At 41.8% G+C, this 14421-nt stretch overlaps 1 protein-coding gene across 1 annotated transcript in view; it reads left to right on the top strand.

Annotated features, from left to right (window-relative positions):
• The first annotated feature begins 9587 nt into the window (after nt 1-9587).
• Nucleotides 9588-14421, top strand: part of TMEM47 (transmembrane protein 47) — a 30621-nt gene continuing 25787 nt past the window's right edge. Inside the window, exon 1 of the mRNA XM_047844911.1 lies at nt 9588-10039. Within this exon, the coding sequence (XP_047700867.1) occupies nt 9814-10039 (226 nt within the window). The 5' untranslated portion in view covers nt 9588-9813. The remainder of the gene's footprint in view (nt 10040-14421) is intronic.

Below are 14421 nucleotides of genomic sequence, written 5' to 3'. Positions count from 1 at the left end.
ATAAAACAGCAGTAGGAACATTATCCCCAAATATGCAGAGTTTTCAGTTTGGTGAAATTGCTCATATCCAAGTGAAATTTGACTATACTTCAGGGAAAGATGGTTCTACATATTTCCTGGGGAGAGACAAGGATATTAACGAGGATTGGATGTCATACAAATAATACAGTATGGGCTGTGCATGCTGTGTGTGCGTGTGTGTATGTTTTCAGACAATGTGATTCACTGCTTGCTTATTCTAAAAAAAAGTCAGAAAGTGGATCATGTGAGAGACTAAATATGACAACAGCAGAAAAAGGAATAAAGAGGAGTAAGATTTTTAAAATGGGAAAAAGCAAGTCATGCAAGCATACTTTAGAAATGTCTTTTTTTTTAATGTTTATTTTTGAGAGAGAAAGAGACAGAGTATGAGCAGGGGAGGGGCAGACAGAGAGGGAGACACAGAATCTGAAGCAGGCTCCAGGCTCTCAGCCATCAGCACAGAGCCCAATGCAGGGCTTGAACCCTCGAACTGTGAGCTCATGACCTGAGCTGAAGTTGGAATGTTAACTGACTGAGCCACCCAGACGCCCCAAGAAATATCTTTTGATTGTTTTTATTTCTTTCTTTTTCTTTTTCTTTCATTGGACTTAGAGAATGAAAGTAAAATGTGAAAATCATTAGGAAAACACCATGAATACAAAAGGATATGCTAATTGAAAAGAAATTAAGAAGCATGGAATAACTGAAAGTATTTTGAAGCAGGTCTATCAATAATTAAAACCAAATCTTTTAAAATAATTTCCATTTTAGTTTTGCTGACTCCAAAGCACAACTTTAATATATTTATTTTCTCTTATATTACTTAATTCTGCCCTCAGAAACTCGAGCAAAGAATGAAAACCAGATTTGGTTTTTCTCCTGAAAGGAACCTTGTTTCTCTGAGAGAGAAATGCACTCTAGAAAAAGTATGAACAACAACAGCAGCACACATCAATTCAGTCAATGAAAAACATGTTAAAAAAATCGAAACACCAAAGCACGTACAACAGACACAAAATATGTACTCTCCTTCCTGGGCCCACACAAAGTATTAAAATGTATGACCAAAGATGTGTCCAGAGATTGAAATGAAAGTGATAGCGAATTGGTAAAAAGATTCAAAACATTTTGAGAAAACTTGCAATAGATATTGAAGAATGGAATATATTGGAAACATGTGCTTCTTTGAATGTGCTTAGGAATCGGCTTTACCAAAATTGGTGATACCTTGTCCAGAAATAATAATAAAGGGTTATCAGAAATCACAGCTTCACTTAGTTCACTGGCGGGCAATGGTGTCAAAACATGGAATGGTGGTGTCAATCACCCTGAGTCTACGCCAGCTATGAAACATGGGTCCCTATGAGGGTTACCAGCCTGTCCTTCAGTCTTAATTGGCAACTCTAGTAATCAATAAATTTCATTTGTTTTTGGGTTTTGTTTTTCTCTTGAACTGCCAACTATCCATATGTAACTGAGCTTCTATATTTCTTAAGTAAATTTTACTTGCCTGCCACATTAGTTCTTTCAACCAAACTGAAAATCCTGTATCCACTCTCTCTCTACATCATGTCCCTGGGTCAAGTTCCTCAAATGCCATCTTTAGCTTAATTTTGCTTCTACAGGCAGTTTCTGTGCTCAACACTGTTCACTGGCACACCATTTTCTTGTTTGTCTATTTGTCAATTAAGAAGGCTATATAAAATCTAATAACTGGGTTGGCTAAAGAAAAAGAATTTAAAAGGAGTTGGAGAGCAAATGTCAAAGTGGCCAGAGTTTAAAACCACAACAATGCCGCTTCATCCTCTTACTTTACCTACAGATATCATTTCCAGACCTGTGACTATCTCTATTTGATGGTCTTTATCAGTGGGGATTAGCTTCCCTTTTGTACTTTGTTCCTTGATGTACTTTCAGATGACTTGGATAATTGAACTTTTGCCTTTTACTTCTAGATTCCTAGGAGTTTATTTACATATTGTGCAGCTGCATAAATATCTTAGAGTGAATTCACAAGAAGCCAGGGGTCACTCTCAGTGTTCCTCAATCTTTGAACTTGTTTTTTAAGGTGTACTTGAAGAGGGGTCAACATTTATCTTCATCAGTCAATTATCACATGATAAGAATCTTGGGACTGAACTGAGAATTACAGCTTTCAGAAGTGAGACAACATGGTTTAGAACCAGTGAGTCTAGAATACACTGATGCCAGTTAATGTTGACAACACTGACTAATCATTACCAGTGGCACAAAACTCAGTGACAATTAGAGCCTGCTGAGAAGTGCCCATGAAAGAAACACCATCTCCTGGGCAGCAACGTGTTGGAGGGTAAGGCATAAAGCGGTGCATTTTTATTTGCTTACCAGCTGCTTTGGTACCACTACTTGTAATAGAAGTTGAGCCCTGAGAGGACTGAGATGATATAGATAAGATGTTTCTCGAACTTTAATTTGTACACAATCACTACAGATGCCGTTAAAGTACAGATTCTGATTTAGGTCTGGGGAGAGGCCTGAGCTGGGCGTTTCTAGTGAACTCCCCGGTGATTCCAGTACTGCTGGCGTCCTTGGCTCACACTTGGGATAGCAAGGATGGAAGGCACTAGGGATGGACTATAGTGAATGAGCAGATAGGGAGAAGAGTAAGGGACGGGACCGACAGATATGTGGGACAGATGCGGAGCTGATGAGGCAAGAGAGACGTGGAAGGCTTTACTCTTCATAGTGGAGCACCACTTACTTGTGACTTCTCAGGGAGTCCACAGTTTAATAACTCAAAACTATATACAGTGGTACTATTTGTTGTCTTTTTCCTGGAAATTGGTTAATAAGTTGACACTTGCACTGAGCTTGGTTAGGGGTAGAATCGTGCTTTCGACTAGATGCAAAACTAGATACAGAGAACAGAAGCAAGGAATTAGGAGAGGATTTGGGGCTCTAAAAGATCATAAAATGGAGAGTCAAACAAAGTTTATGTAAATCTCCCAGGGACCAGAAGGCCCTAGCTGACATCTGGATTATAATAATATAATAATTATGATTAGTGCTTACCATATGGCAGACATTGTATGTTATATAAATTACCTCATTAATTATTACAACTCAATGATGTAGGTATCACCCCATTTTATAAAAGAGGTAGTTGAAGTAAATGGCATGCCCAAATCCATAGAGTCACTAGGTTCCCGAGTGAGTATCTTAACCTTGGCCTGGGTAAATCAAAAGCAATTCCCATTCTTGTTTACTAAAGACTAAAAAGTTTAAAAGGAGTCTATGTGTGTGTATGTGGGGGGCGGGAGTGAAACAGGTAGGCTAAGGAAAAGTTGAAAAAAAATGAAGCACAGAATGACAAAAAGCAATGATCTTCATATTGTTCTGATATTTCCACCCATATTTGTTTGAACCTGAATGAGCTGACATTTTGAATTTTGACAGACTGCTGACGAATCATGCAGTACTACTCAGTCATTTCAGAGACACATTTTAAAAGGTGAAATCTAGAGGTGAGAGCTACAGTGAAATATAATTCCTAAGAGGATCTGTTTTCCACCAGCCTCAATCCCCTCATATTGCTGACATTTAAGACCACCTTTTGGAAATTCCAGAGAGAGATAGCTTAGCTGCATTCTTCTCCTTGGAAGTATGAGTATAAATTGCCCCAGGTACTCTTTCTACCTAATCTTTTTTTTTTTAAATTTCAGACTTACCTTCAATTCACTTTGAGCAACACTGTACTTGAGATTTATGAATCTGGGGTCCATTTTTTTCCCCCAGTTGCGAATGTGAGTCCTTCAGGCCACAGAGAGGAGGAGGGATCCACACTTTCTAATGAAAAAGAACTTTCTTACAGTGTATATGTAGTCTCTATCAGGAGAACGCTTTGGAAGGGCTCCCAGCAATAACAATTTTGATATTGTTTATACTATAAAAAATAAACACACGAGAAATCATACAACAGTGCAAATCATCATTTGAGATGAAAAACTGACACTGTTGCAGTGCAATTTGGGAAGATGGGGGGTTCCTAAGTAGGCATTTCTTAGAATTTTTCCATCTAGTCTCAAGTGTCTTCATTCAAATGTCCAAGGGTAAAAGGTGTCCATGAAAACTCACCAAGAAATATGCCAAGATGGCTTTAGACTAAAATCTAAAGTTACAGAGGAAGCTTAGCTAACAAGCTCCAAAGAGAGCACAGAAAGGGTGAGCAATTTCCCAGGGTGATTCCTGATGATAATGATTTCTTCTCTACTCTAACTTCACTTGGCTTGTGTTTAAGCTAACACCTAAATCATATTTCAACACTCATTCCCTTGAAGTTCCACCAAGCACGAGCTAAACTTGATCATCCTACCACAGTATTCCCTACTTCTGAGGTTTCCAGGGTTCCATTTTCAATTTAGTCCTCAAGCATGTGGCACACCAGGAGAGATGTAGAAATGATGTATCATGCTGGTGGTGGCCAAGGATAAGTGAAATTCCACCAGGACGAGAATATGTTGGTAGGCATGTACTTGTTTCAGGGAAAGCAAAAGCTTCAACTTGTAGAAACAATGGAAGAAACAAAAAATATAAAAATGCAGTCATGAGGGGCTTGAAATGCTTATACCTGTTCATTTAACCACAAAGCTATAAGTGAATACAAATAAAATATAAATGTGGAGGAAGTTTTGTGCCTATAAGTGATTACTATTAAGGAAATAGACTCTTGAAAAAGATGGAAAAGGCATTTAGAATTAGTCCCACTGGGAACATTGTAACTTTCCGCGTATTCCTACCTCCTGGGCATCTGACTCATGCTTCTCTCATTACAACAAACATTTATTTTAAAGCTAATCATCCTTCAATTCCAGTTGCCTGTTGTGTTTTTACTTCCAAGATTTATTTCCTTTATTTGGGGGTGAGTAAATTATTATGGTCATAGGTACTATTATGAAACAACGATTAACTTGAAATCAAAACGTCAACACATAATGTGAATGGTGAATATTCTATTATTGACTTAAATCTAACTGATTCAACAATATCATACATTTTTAAATCAGAAAAGACATTAACAAATGATAGAATTTAGTTTCTTTGGATGTGAAATTCTTTATTTTCATCAATGTTCCTTTTTTCATAAAAGCAGAAAGAGCAATTATTAGTCACAGTTTTTTGTGATAACTCTAAACCAAGAACATTGTCACAATGCAACAAGAAATCTCAATAACACAATACTGAATATGCCGTAACCTGGAACTCTCTTTTACCTTATTAATGATCATAAATAGCAGGCAGGCCTCATTATATCATGGTTTCACTCACATCAGAACCCTTCTAGCATGGAAGTCGAGAATGGAACTATAGTAAATAGAATAACCCACTAGTATCCTTTGTTTCTGATTTTTAGAATATTTTGCCAACATTATTATGTGTGACATTGGAAAAACAGTTGGTGCATATTTCTAATCTTTTAATAATTGCTTCATAATTTTCCCTTTTCTTTTTTTTAAGTTTATTTATTTATTTATTTTGAGAGAGCGAGAGCGAGAGCGAGAGAGAGAATCCCAAGCAAGTTCCGCACTGTCAGGGCAGAGCCCTACTAGGCTCAAACCCACAAACCATGAGGTCATGACCTGAACTGAAGTCTGGATGTTTAACTGAGCCACCTAGGCACCCCTTTGCCCCTGCTTTCTATCTCTTCCTGTGCCTTAGAGCAGACAGGTCTAACCGGTATGCATCTGGATGCCATCCCAGGGCTGAAAGAACATTAGTAGCTGTACATCAATAGCGGTACATTTCATATGCTAAGCAAATGCAGAGATGGTACCTTTGCTGACAGACTGTGAGCAGACATGACATTTACTCATGTTCAAAGTCTAATATATGTTCAAAGTCTAGAATGTGCTCTTCTTCTCCATCTCTTCCATACTCTCTACTCTACTCCCACCATGACTCTTTTCTACTTTTCTGATGAACTTCCCAGTCTCTTCCATCAGACTTTACCCTTCACATTGCTGCCCCATTTTTCTGGCCTGATTTAAGCATGGGGCTTATCTTTTCTTTTACTTCGGGGTATAGAGAATGACTCCTCCCTGTGTTTCTTTGGCTATACAACTCACACAGAGTCACATATCAGAGTTCTGTGGCACCAATTTTCATGGAGCTCCTATACCATGGGATGGAGTTAGAGCCTCTAGCCTTTGCCCTGCCTGAGATCTAGGGAGAGGGGGACCACAGTGACATGGTGTCCTAAAAGAGGAGGTCTCTGGCATTTATGTGGCACTATCTAGTACAAGGCCAACAAAGGCATTGCTTCTAAGAGATTCCAAGTCCATTCTTTTAAGCTAGGAACTCTTTCTTCACAGTTCAAGGTTGACCCACATCATTTCTCAGATAGAAGTCTATTTCAATCTTCATTTCTACCTCCCTTTCTGCCCCCCATACACACTTCCCAGCCCACTTCCAGTTAATTAACTATTTTTTATAAGTTTAAAATTTTTTAAAGTTTATTTATTTTGAAGGAGAGAGAGAGAGAGAGAGAGAAAGAGAGAGAGAGAGAGAGAGAGAAAGAGAGAGAGAGAGAGAATGCAGGAGAGGAGCAGAAAGAGAGGAAAGAGAACTCCAAGCAGGCTGTGTGCTGTCAATTGTCAGCATGGAGCCCCATGTGGGTCACAAACCCATGAACCGTGAGATCATGACCTGAGCCAATATCAAGATTCAGACCTTAACCAACTGAGCCACCCAGGCACCCCGACCTATTTTTTTTTTGTAGTTTTCATTCAGTGTTTACTAATTGTTGGAATCCTCCACACTAGTTTTTCCGTCTTTAGGGTAAATGTAAGTCCACCATCCTTTATATAAAACTTTTGGGGCTAGCTGTGTTGAGGAATTCAGACTTTTTCAGATCTTTAAAGGATGGTATGATACATATATTGTAAATTTACACAATACCCAACAGGGTCTATGGCTGCATATTTATTCATGCTAGATGTGGATAAACCAAAACCATGAATAGCCTCACATTAGTTTGGAACTGTTTTTTTACACCAAATGAGTATGCTACAAACTTACGAGAACAAGAAAATACTTTGTCTTGAGAGCTTTTCATATTTTATTTATTTTTTTAATGTTTATTTATTCCTCAGAGAGAGAGAGTCAGAGCGTGAGCAGGGGAGGGACAGAGAGAGAGGGAGACACAATCTGAAGCAGGCTCCAGGCTCTGAGCTGTCAGCACAGAGCCCGACGTGGGGCTGGAACTCACAAACTGCAAGATCATGCCAGTTAACTGACTGAGCCAACCAGGTGCCTCTGAAAGCTTTTTATATTTCAAAAGTAAGAATTAAGGATGGTAGATCTGTATTATGTTGTGCAAATTGTAAAAATGATTAACAGAGGAATGGAGTATTTTAGGAGAATTTGGGTTTTTGTGGTTAAAAATGTCTTATTTTTCTAATTTTGGAGTACAGAGACAATTTTGTAGGTAGTACAAAGAAAGAGATTCATTCAGTAAGCAATTGAGCACAAGCCAGAAAAATGAAGCAACAGGAGTGTGTGTTGGGGTGGGCAGAGGTGGAGCAGCTAGGGTAGAGGTGGAGAAGGAAGGGAGCTCTAATTAGAGGAAACAAAGATAAAGAAAAATATTGGTTGGCTGGAAACAAAAGTTATTAAAGGGCAGGTGATAGAACTTGGAGAAAAAAGATTTCTTTATAATTCTGAGGCATGGTCAAGAGATTTTCTTAAGTATTATTTTCAAATGTACATTATAAACCTATGAACATAAATCCAGCTAAAAGAAAAATATCACAATACTGGTCATCCCTATTAATTATTCTGGTTTTTAATTTTTCAGTGTTCCATCAATTTTCATAGAAAAGCATGTAGGCTTCTTTCTGTTTGGGAGGTTGGGAGACTGAGGAGCTTATTGGGTGTTAGGGGTTAGAAACCTCAGAGGGGTCTGGGCATTCTTTTGTAAGAGCACTATATATCATAAATGAGAGGTAAGGGAAAGTTGCCAGTTTTCTAATTTCCTGATGTAAAAAAAACATGGGTTTTTATTTTACGTTGTGTTGATTCTTATTCTCAAATCATTTGACGCTAACTCGATTGTTTCTTACATTCAAAATGTTGCTTTGGTCAAAATGTAGTCAGCCCTATGGAAAGATGTGGTTACAACAAAGATGTGGAAAGAAATTGTTAGCAACAGATAAGTATGAAATCCCTCAGTGCCAAGGACAGTGTTTCAGTAAAAGAGAGAAGACATTTCTTTCATTCTTTAGTTTAGATGTAAACCACTATTTTGGGTTTCTACCAAATTTTCCAGATGGTGAAAGATCTGGGAACATCCCCATCCCCAATGGTCTATTCAATAAATTGCTTCTTTTATAGGAAAAATGGAAAGTAGTCAAAGAGATACAATAAACACACACAAGCACAAGCACAAGCACAAGCTGAACTAGTCAATTACAGAACTGGAAAGTCAATTTGTAGGGGTGTTTATTCCTCACATATAGAAAAACAAACAAACGAGTGAGTGAATCTCATTAAGAACAGGGGCTAGGTCTTATTGGCTTGAATCCTCAGTTCGAACAGTACGTGTTCAATAAATATATGTAGATTGATTGCCTAAGGATATGCCACTTTTCCTGTCAGGCCCTGGGGTGGGTATTGCGGAGCACAGGAACAGGTTAATGACCTGGGAGGGATTCAGATCCAACTTGGCACAGTGCAAAGCCGAATGAAAAAAGGTTTTAGTCAACACGCAATCAAAGAACAGAGCACCAGAAAAGCAAGTAAGGTTTACTTCACAATTTGCAGCTCTCATCCCCGTTTTAGCGCCTGCGCTCCCAGAGCAATTGCCCTTCATAGGGGGCGCAAAAGGACGTGAGCCCAGAGAATAGAAGCGGCAGCAGGACTGTGGTAAAGTTAGGAAATAGGAAAAACTGCGGGGTTCCTGGGTCCGAGACTGAGTTCGTCCTGGGCTTGAAAAGAGAACTAAAATGTCTTTTGTCACTTTTCTCCTCCTTCCTCCAAATCCCCCGGGAGGAGAAATTGGCTGGGGGAGGACGAAGTTCACATCAGAGAGACACAGAGTACCGTTCTTTGTTGTAACAGCCACAGCCCAAGAAACGTATGGATTCACTGCTGACGCCTTCCAGAAAAGGACCCACCCAGGCTCCCTGAGAAAAGGAAACCCACGTGACCGCAGGGGGGGTGGGGGGAAGTGAGGCGACCCCGGAGCCAGAACGGCCCGGGGCGGGGCCGGAGACCAAGCTGCTACAAGGAATCGTCCCGCGTAGCCGGTCGTAGGTGAAGGGCTCGCATCAGGTTCGGCGAGTGCCGGACACCGTGGAGGAGACAACTCGTTCCGCGCGCGCCACTTAAGGGGGTTCTTAGAAGTGGGACCGGCTTTGTGCACTGGCAAGGGCCGGGGCGCTCGCGAGCCTCTGGCGCCTGGAGCCGGGAGCCGGGAGCCGGAGCTTGACACCGCCCGGGTGCGGACTCACCGCCCCTCCTCGCTCGTCACCGCCTCCCGCAGCCTGGGGCGGGGCCGGGGCGGAGCGAGCCGAACCGCGCCGGGGCGGAGCGGGCGCCCGTAGAGCGCTGCGCGGGGCTGGCGGCGAAGGTCCGCGGCGAAATCGCCGTAGCTGCCGCTGCCGAAGACCCCCACCCGGGCCGGCAGCCTCCGCAGCCCCACCTTCCCGGTGCGCGGCGGCTCCGCTGCTTCCCTCCAGAGGAGGTCGGGCTCCCCGCTCTCCGGACCCGCCTGGCGACCTCGCCTCCGGCGGGGCGGGCGGCCGCGGCGCCCGGGGCATGGCTTCGGCGGGCAGCGGCATGGAGGAGGTGCGCGTGTCGGTGCTGACCCCGCTGAAGCTGGTCGGGCTGGTGTGCATCTTCCTGGCGCTGTGTCTGGACCTGGGGGCCGTGCTGAGCCCGGCCTGGGTCACGGCCGACCACCAGTACTACCTGTCCCTGTGGGAGTCCTGCCGGAAACCCGCCAGCTTGGACATCTGGCACTGCGAGTCCACGCTCAGCAGCGGTGAGGGCCCGGCGCGCCGCGACCCCTGCCTCCCGCCCCGCACCTCCCCGCGCCCCACTGCCCGGACGGCCACCGCCTCTCCGCCCCTCCCCAACCTTCTGGGTCCCCTACCCTTGTCCGCCCCGCTCCAGCCTGCCCCTTCGGGGACCCTGGGGCTGCAGCCGCCTCCCTGATGGCCACCCCTCGCCTCTCCTCCGTCCGGGCCGCCAGACCCAATGCGACGTCCCACGCCCTCTCCGTCCTCCCATGGCCATTCCTTGGGCTCTGGAGTAACACGTATGCTATTTGGGGTCATTGTTATTTATCATTTAAGGCGAGAACCGTGTGTCTGTGTTAAAAACGCAACGCCTTCAACACTCTCTTTAAAAAAAAAAAAAAAAAAAAGACCAGCATAAACGCCCCAACTCCGCCGAGACGCTGTGGGTTCTCTGCTCGCTCTTCCCCACTCTATTCTCCCTCCACTCTCAAGGAGGAATTTGCCCGAGTTTACCTCTTCGTGCCCACGTTTCTGCCAGCTCTACTCCACTTTGTCTGGGTTTTCCCCAAGGAGTTGCGGTTTGGGTTTTATTTCCTTAAATTTTTGAGGGATGTGGAAAGTTGGAAGACAGGCGTAATTTCCTTTCCTTTTTTGGTGACACGTCGTTGGTTGTGAGTTGCCCTTCTTTCTCTTCCTCTCCGAATACCTCCTCTCTCCTCCAGACCTTTCTTTCTCTTCTCCATGAGCTACTTACTCAAAGATGCCTGGAAAGTTGTGGCGTATTGAGCTAGTACTGGAAACTGCAAATGGATGAGGTGCAGGGTGGAAAAAAGGATAGTCACTGGGGTTACCCAGCCTCAGGGGGAATTTACTCTCCTTGACCGCCACTTGCCTTCCCCTGAGTCCCGGTTATGCCGTTAGCAAAAATCTTCCAACTTCGGATTTCTTGCAGCAAACCCCTTTTCCTTGCTAATCTTGATTCTTCAGCTGCTGGGGTCAGTGCTGAGAAAGAGTAATAAAGGCAGAGGACCTGCCCGTGATTTTACCCACTTACCCACAGGCACCCCCCAAGAAACCGATTAAATTCCTTCGTGACAGTTTGTCTTCTCTGGGACTATTTATGAAGCTTTCCTGGAAACGTTTCAAGTTCCAAGAAAGTTGAAATAGCACAAATGCCACACAAATCCGTTTTACTTTTGTCTTTGGTTTCTTGTTTTAAGAAAGATTAGTTCACTTGGTTAAGTTTCTTCCATAAATTTAATTTTCTGTTTACAAAAGGCTTTTTCTTTGATTTTACTTCAAAATTTCCATTGACGGGTTTCGTCTTTGTTGTTTAATTCACTGTTGGAGGGAACTGGTTGGCAGCAGGAGGTCAACATTTAGGTCTTTTAATTCTTTCAGGGTTGGTTGTTTACAACTAAAGATAAAATAAATTGGTAAAATGCCTTTCTCCAGTAACCAGGGGATCCAAATAAACTTTGGAGAGAATATCTTTTCTTTGCCCTCTCCAATAGAAATGGAAATTTATGTAGGAATGCCAGCTTCAGCTTGTCTCCTTAGCAACGTGAATCTTTTGCCCCTTTCTCCTGTCTCCTGAAATAATAGCCCCCTGATTGCATAAAGACTTTTCAGATAGGTTAGGGAAACCAGCTTCTACTCCTATTTTCTTTTCAGACCTGTACGCTTTTCTCTTGGCCAGGAATGTAGGGAATGGGGAGAAGCCAGCTCTAGTTTGTTGAACGGTATGCAGTGTTTGCTAATCTTCGCTTAATTGCCTCCATACCCCTTATCTCAGCTTTTTCTCCTCTCTGGGCAAGGAAATAGGGAGACCCAAGCTTAATGCCAATGTAGTGATAAGAGGTCTGTCTACAAGGTAGAAATTGGAGGCAGGTACCGTTGCTGTCCCCCCCCCCCCCCTTATTCTACCCTCTTGCTGAAACTCACACCACAGCATTTATTTCTATCTGGGTTCCTGAAAATCAGCTTCAGTTTTATTTTGCTTAAAATAGTTTTCATCCCAGAAAAAGTATAGTTGGTGAGCAAATGAGGTGGGAGGCATAGAGATGGTTTTGTCTGAAGCTAACTGGAACAAGTTCTTGACTTTCTTTATGTAGTAGCAGTTCATTTTTCCTCTCCAAGGTGGTGGGTGGGGGGTGCAGGAGGAAAGGAAACAAAATATGGAAAATTGCTCCATCTCCCCACTTTACAAAATGTGCTTTCTTAAAATGTTCTGTGAACTTGAACGTTCTATCCACAAATGTTTTGAAATGAAGAGGGAAGCTTGAATTGAAAGGAGCAATTTTCTTGCCTGTTCCAAAGGGCAGGCAGCTTAGTCTGTTTGCTGTGTGGAGTAGCAGAAAGCAGGGAGGGAAATGTCTTCTCTGAAGATTTTAAGAGATCCACTTCATTGTCTCTTGAAATGAATTACCTCGACAGGAACCACCAAGGACAATTTTACCGAAGGCCCTTCACCAGCATCTTCAGGGCTTAATTAAAAACCTTTGTCTTAATTAGAATTAAAACTGCTATGAAGAGGCAAGCTTGTATTTACAGAAGGGAAATTTCAGGAATGTTTCTACTGACGACAATATGTCCTACTTAGGCCCAGTTCCTAGGGAAACTTTCCCTCAGCCGTTATTTTTAAAGCTGCGTTTTAATTTTGGTACCAAATATGCATTGTTTGCTGCTTATACCCGTTTTATGGTTTTAAGCGAAAGCAGAAACATGCCTTTTGTGTGCTGGTCTGTTGAAGGCTGCGTCAGCATTTCTAGTAGGAACCAGTAATCCGGTGTCAGTCAACTGTAATGCTTTTCTCTGGTGTCCCAGTTCAGTGTATGGGGGACAGTCCAGGCGTTCATCCAAAGCTATAAGTTTTGCAAAAGGACAGATGAGAGGACAGGCTAATAGACTGTCATTCGCTGTGGAAACAAATAATAATAAAGTATGCTTGTTAGGAAGTTTAGAATAGGTAGTACTCACATGCCGGCCACAGAATTTCTAAAGATAGTTTTCCCCACTACTGATTTTGGCAGCCTTTTAATAAATGTTTAATCCTGTGTTTTTTAAATGGCAGTCTCATATTTGTGGCTTTTGCTTAGTCACATTTAGTTTTGATAACTTTGGTTTAGAATACAGTTGTTAGGGTTTCACAGCCACAGCCATTACAAAAGAATCCTTAGTGCAAATCCAAGTGGTTGCAGAGTGCTGATCCCTAAACTCCACATCACACATACTATGTAACCTCTAGGGTGGTTTTATGTTTCTTCTTGAAAATTTATAAATATGTATAGCTATTTCATATAAAGCAGATTGCTTTTTTTGATGTCTGTGTGATTTATTGACTAAGCAAAAAGCAAGGACATGCAGATGGCCAAATGAACACGTTTTACTGAGAGTGATTTTAGGATATAACAAGTGCATTTATCCATCTTTCCATCTACAAAATCTATCCAGCTTTTTCGTCCATGAAATACTTGATCAAATAGTGCCTTTTTCAAGGAATATTGTTAACATCATTGTGCACTGTCCTAAAAATAGCTACATTTGTAGCATGAGTCACTGGCAGTTTTGAAATGGCAGTGCACTGTGTGCTAATAACAGGTGAATATTATTATTTTTAGTTGACAAGAAGTTTTCTTAAGAGTGCTATATATGTAGCTCATTTTCTTAAAACTGTAGTATAAAATTCTACTTTAAAAGGCAATATAAGAAAACCCGTCTTAGGTCGTAGTTTACAATAAACCAAACTACCTAAACACCTGCAAATCTTAGAAAATCAGAGGTATAGTGATCCTGAATTCAGTTGTATATCATCCGTGCATATTTTGAATCCATACATTCATTGGGAAAGAGAATTTTATTGGGAAACCTTACAATGTGATGTACTCCAGGAAAGGTTCAGCTTGTTGCTTGGTATGAGTTGATATTGATGAGTGTTGACAAATAGCTCCTCAAGCCTGGAGGTCAGGATGGTTAGATATTCTTCTGGCTTTCCGAAAAAGTACTTAAGTAAAACAAATGCAGTTTTATTTAACCTGCACAGGATAGATGGGTGGAAAAGTACATGAAGAATAGCACCTAGCACCAAAACTTTCTCAATAAACTGAAGAAAACCAGGTATTACTTCTTTCACGATCTTCTTGATGATTTTCTTTTAACGTCTCCTAAGATTTTCAAGCTCCCAAGATTGACTTTTACAAAGGACGTTTTAATTTGTGGGCAGATATAGTTCCTCTTTTGCTCACATTTATAGAATGATTGTAATCTCCAGGGAACCATTTAGATCAATCTTTGTCAGCAAAGGGATTTGATGAGTGTGTGAGAAGCCTTGCCTTTCATAAACCATTTCACAATAAAACCAAAACAAACAAAGGCATATCTCAAGCAATAGATTTTTCCTGCTTTC

The sequence above is a fragment of the Prionailurus viverrinus genome, chromosome X, assembly GCF_022837055.1.
Source record: "Prionailurus viverrinus isolate Anna chromosome X, UM_Priviv_1.0, whole genome shotgun sequence".
Classification (NCBI taxonomy): Eukaryota; Metazoa; Chordata; class Mammalia; order Carnivora; family Felidae; genus Prionailurus; species Prionailurus viverrinus.
The sequence above is the reverse complement of the archived record's forward strand: the minus strand, read 5'-3'. Positions and strand labels throughout refer to the sequence as shown.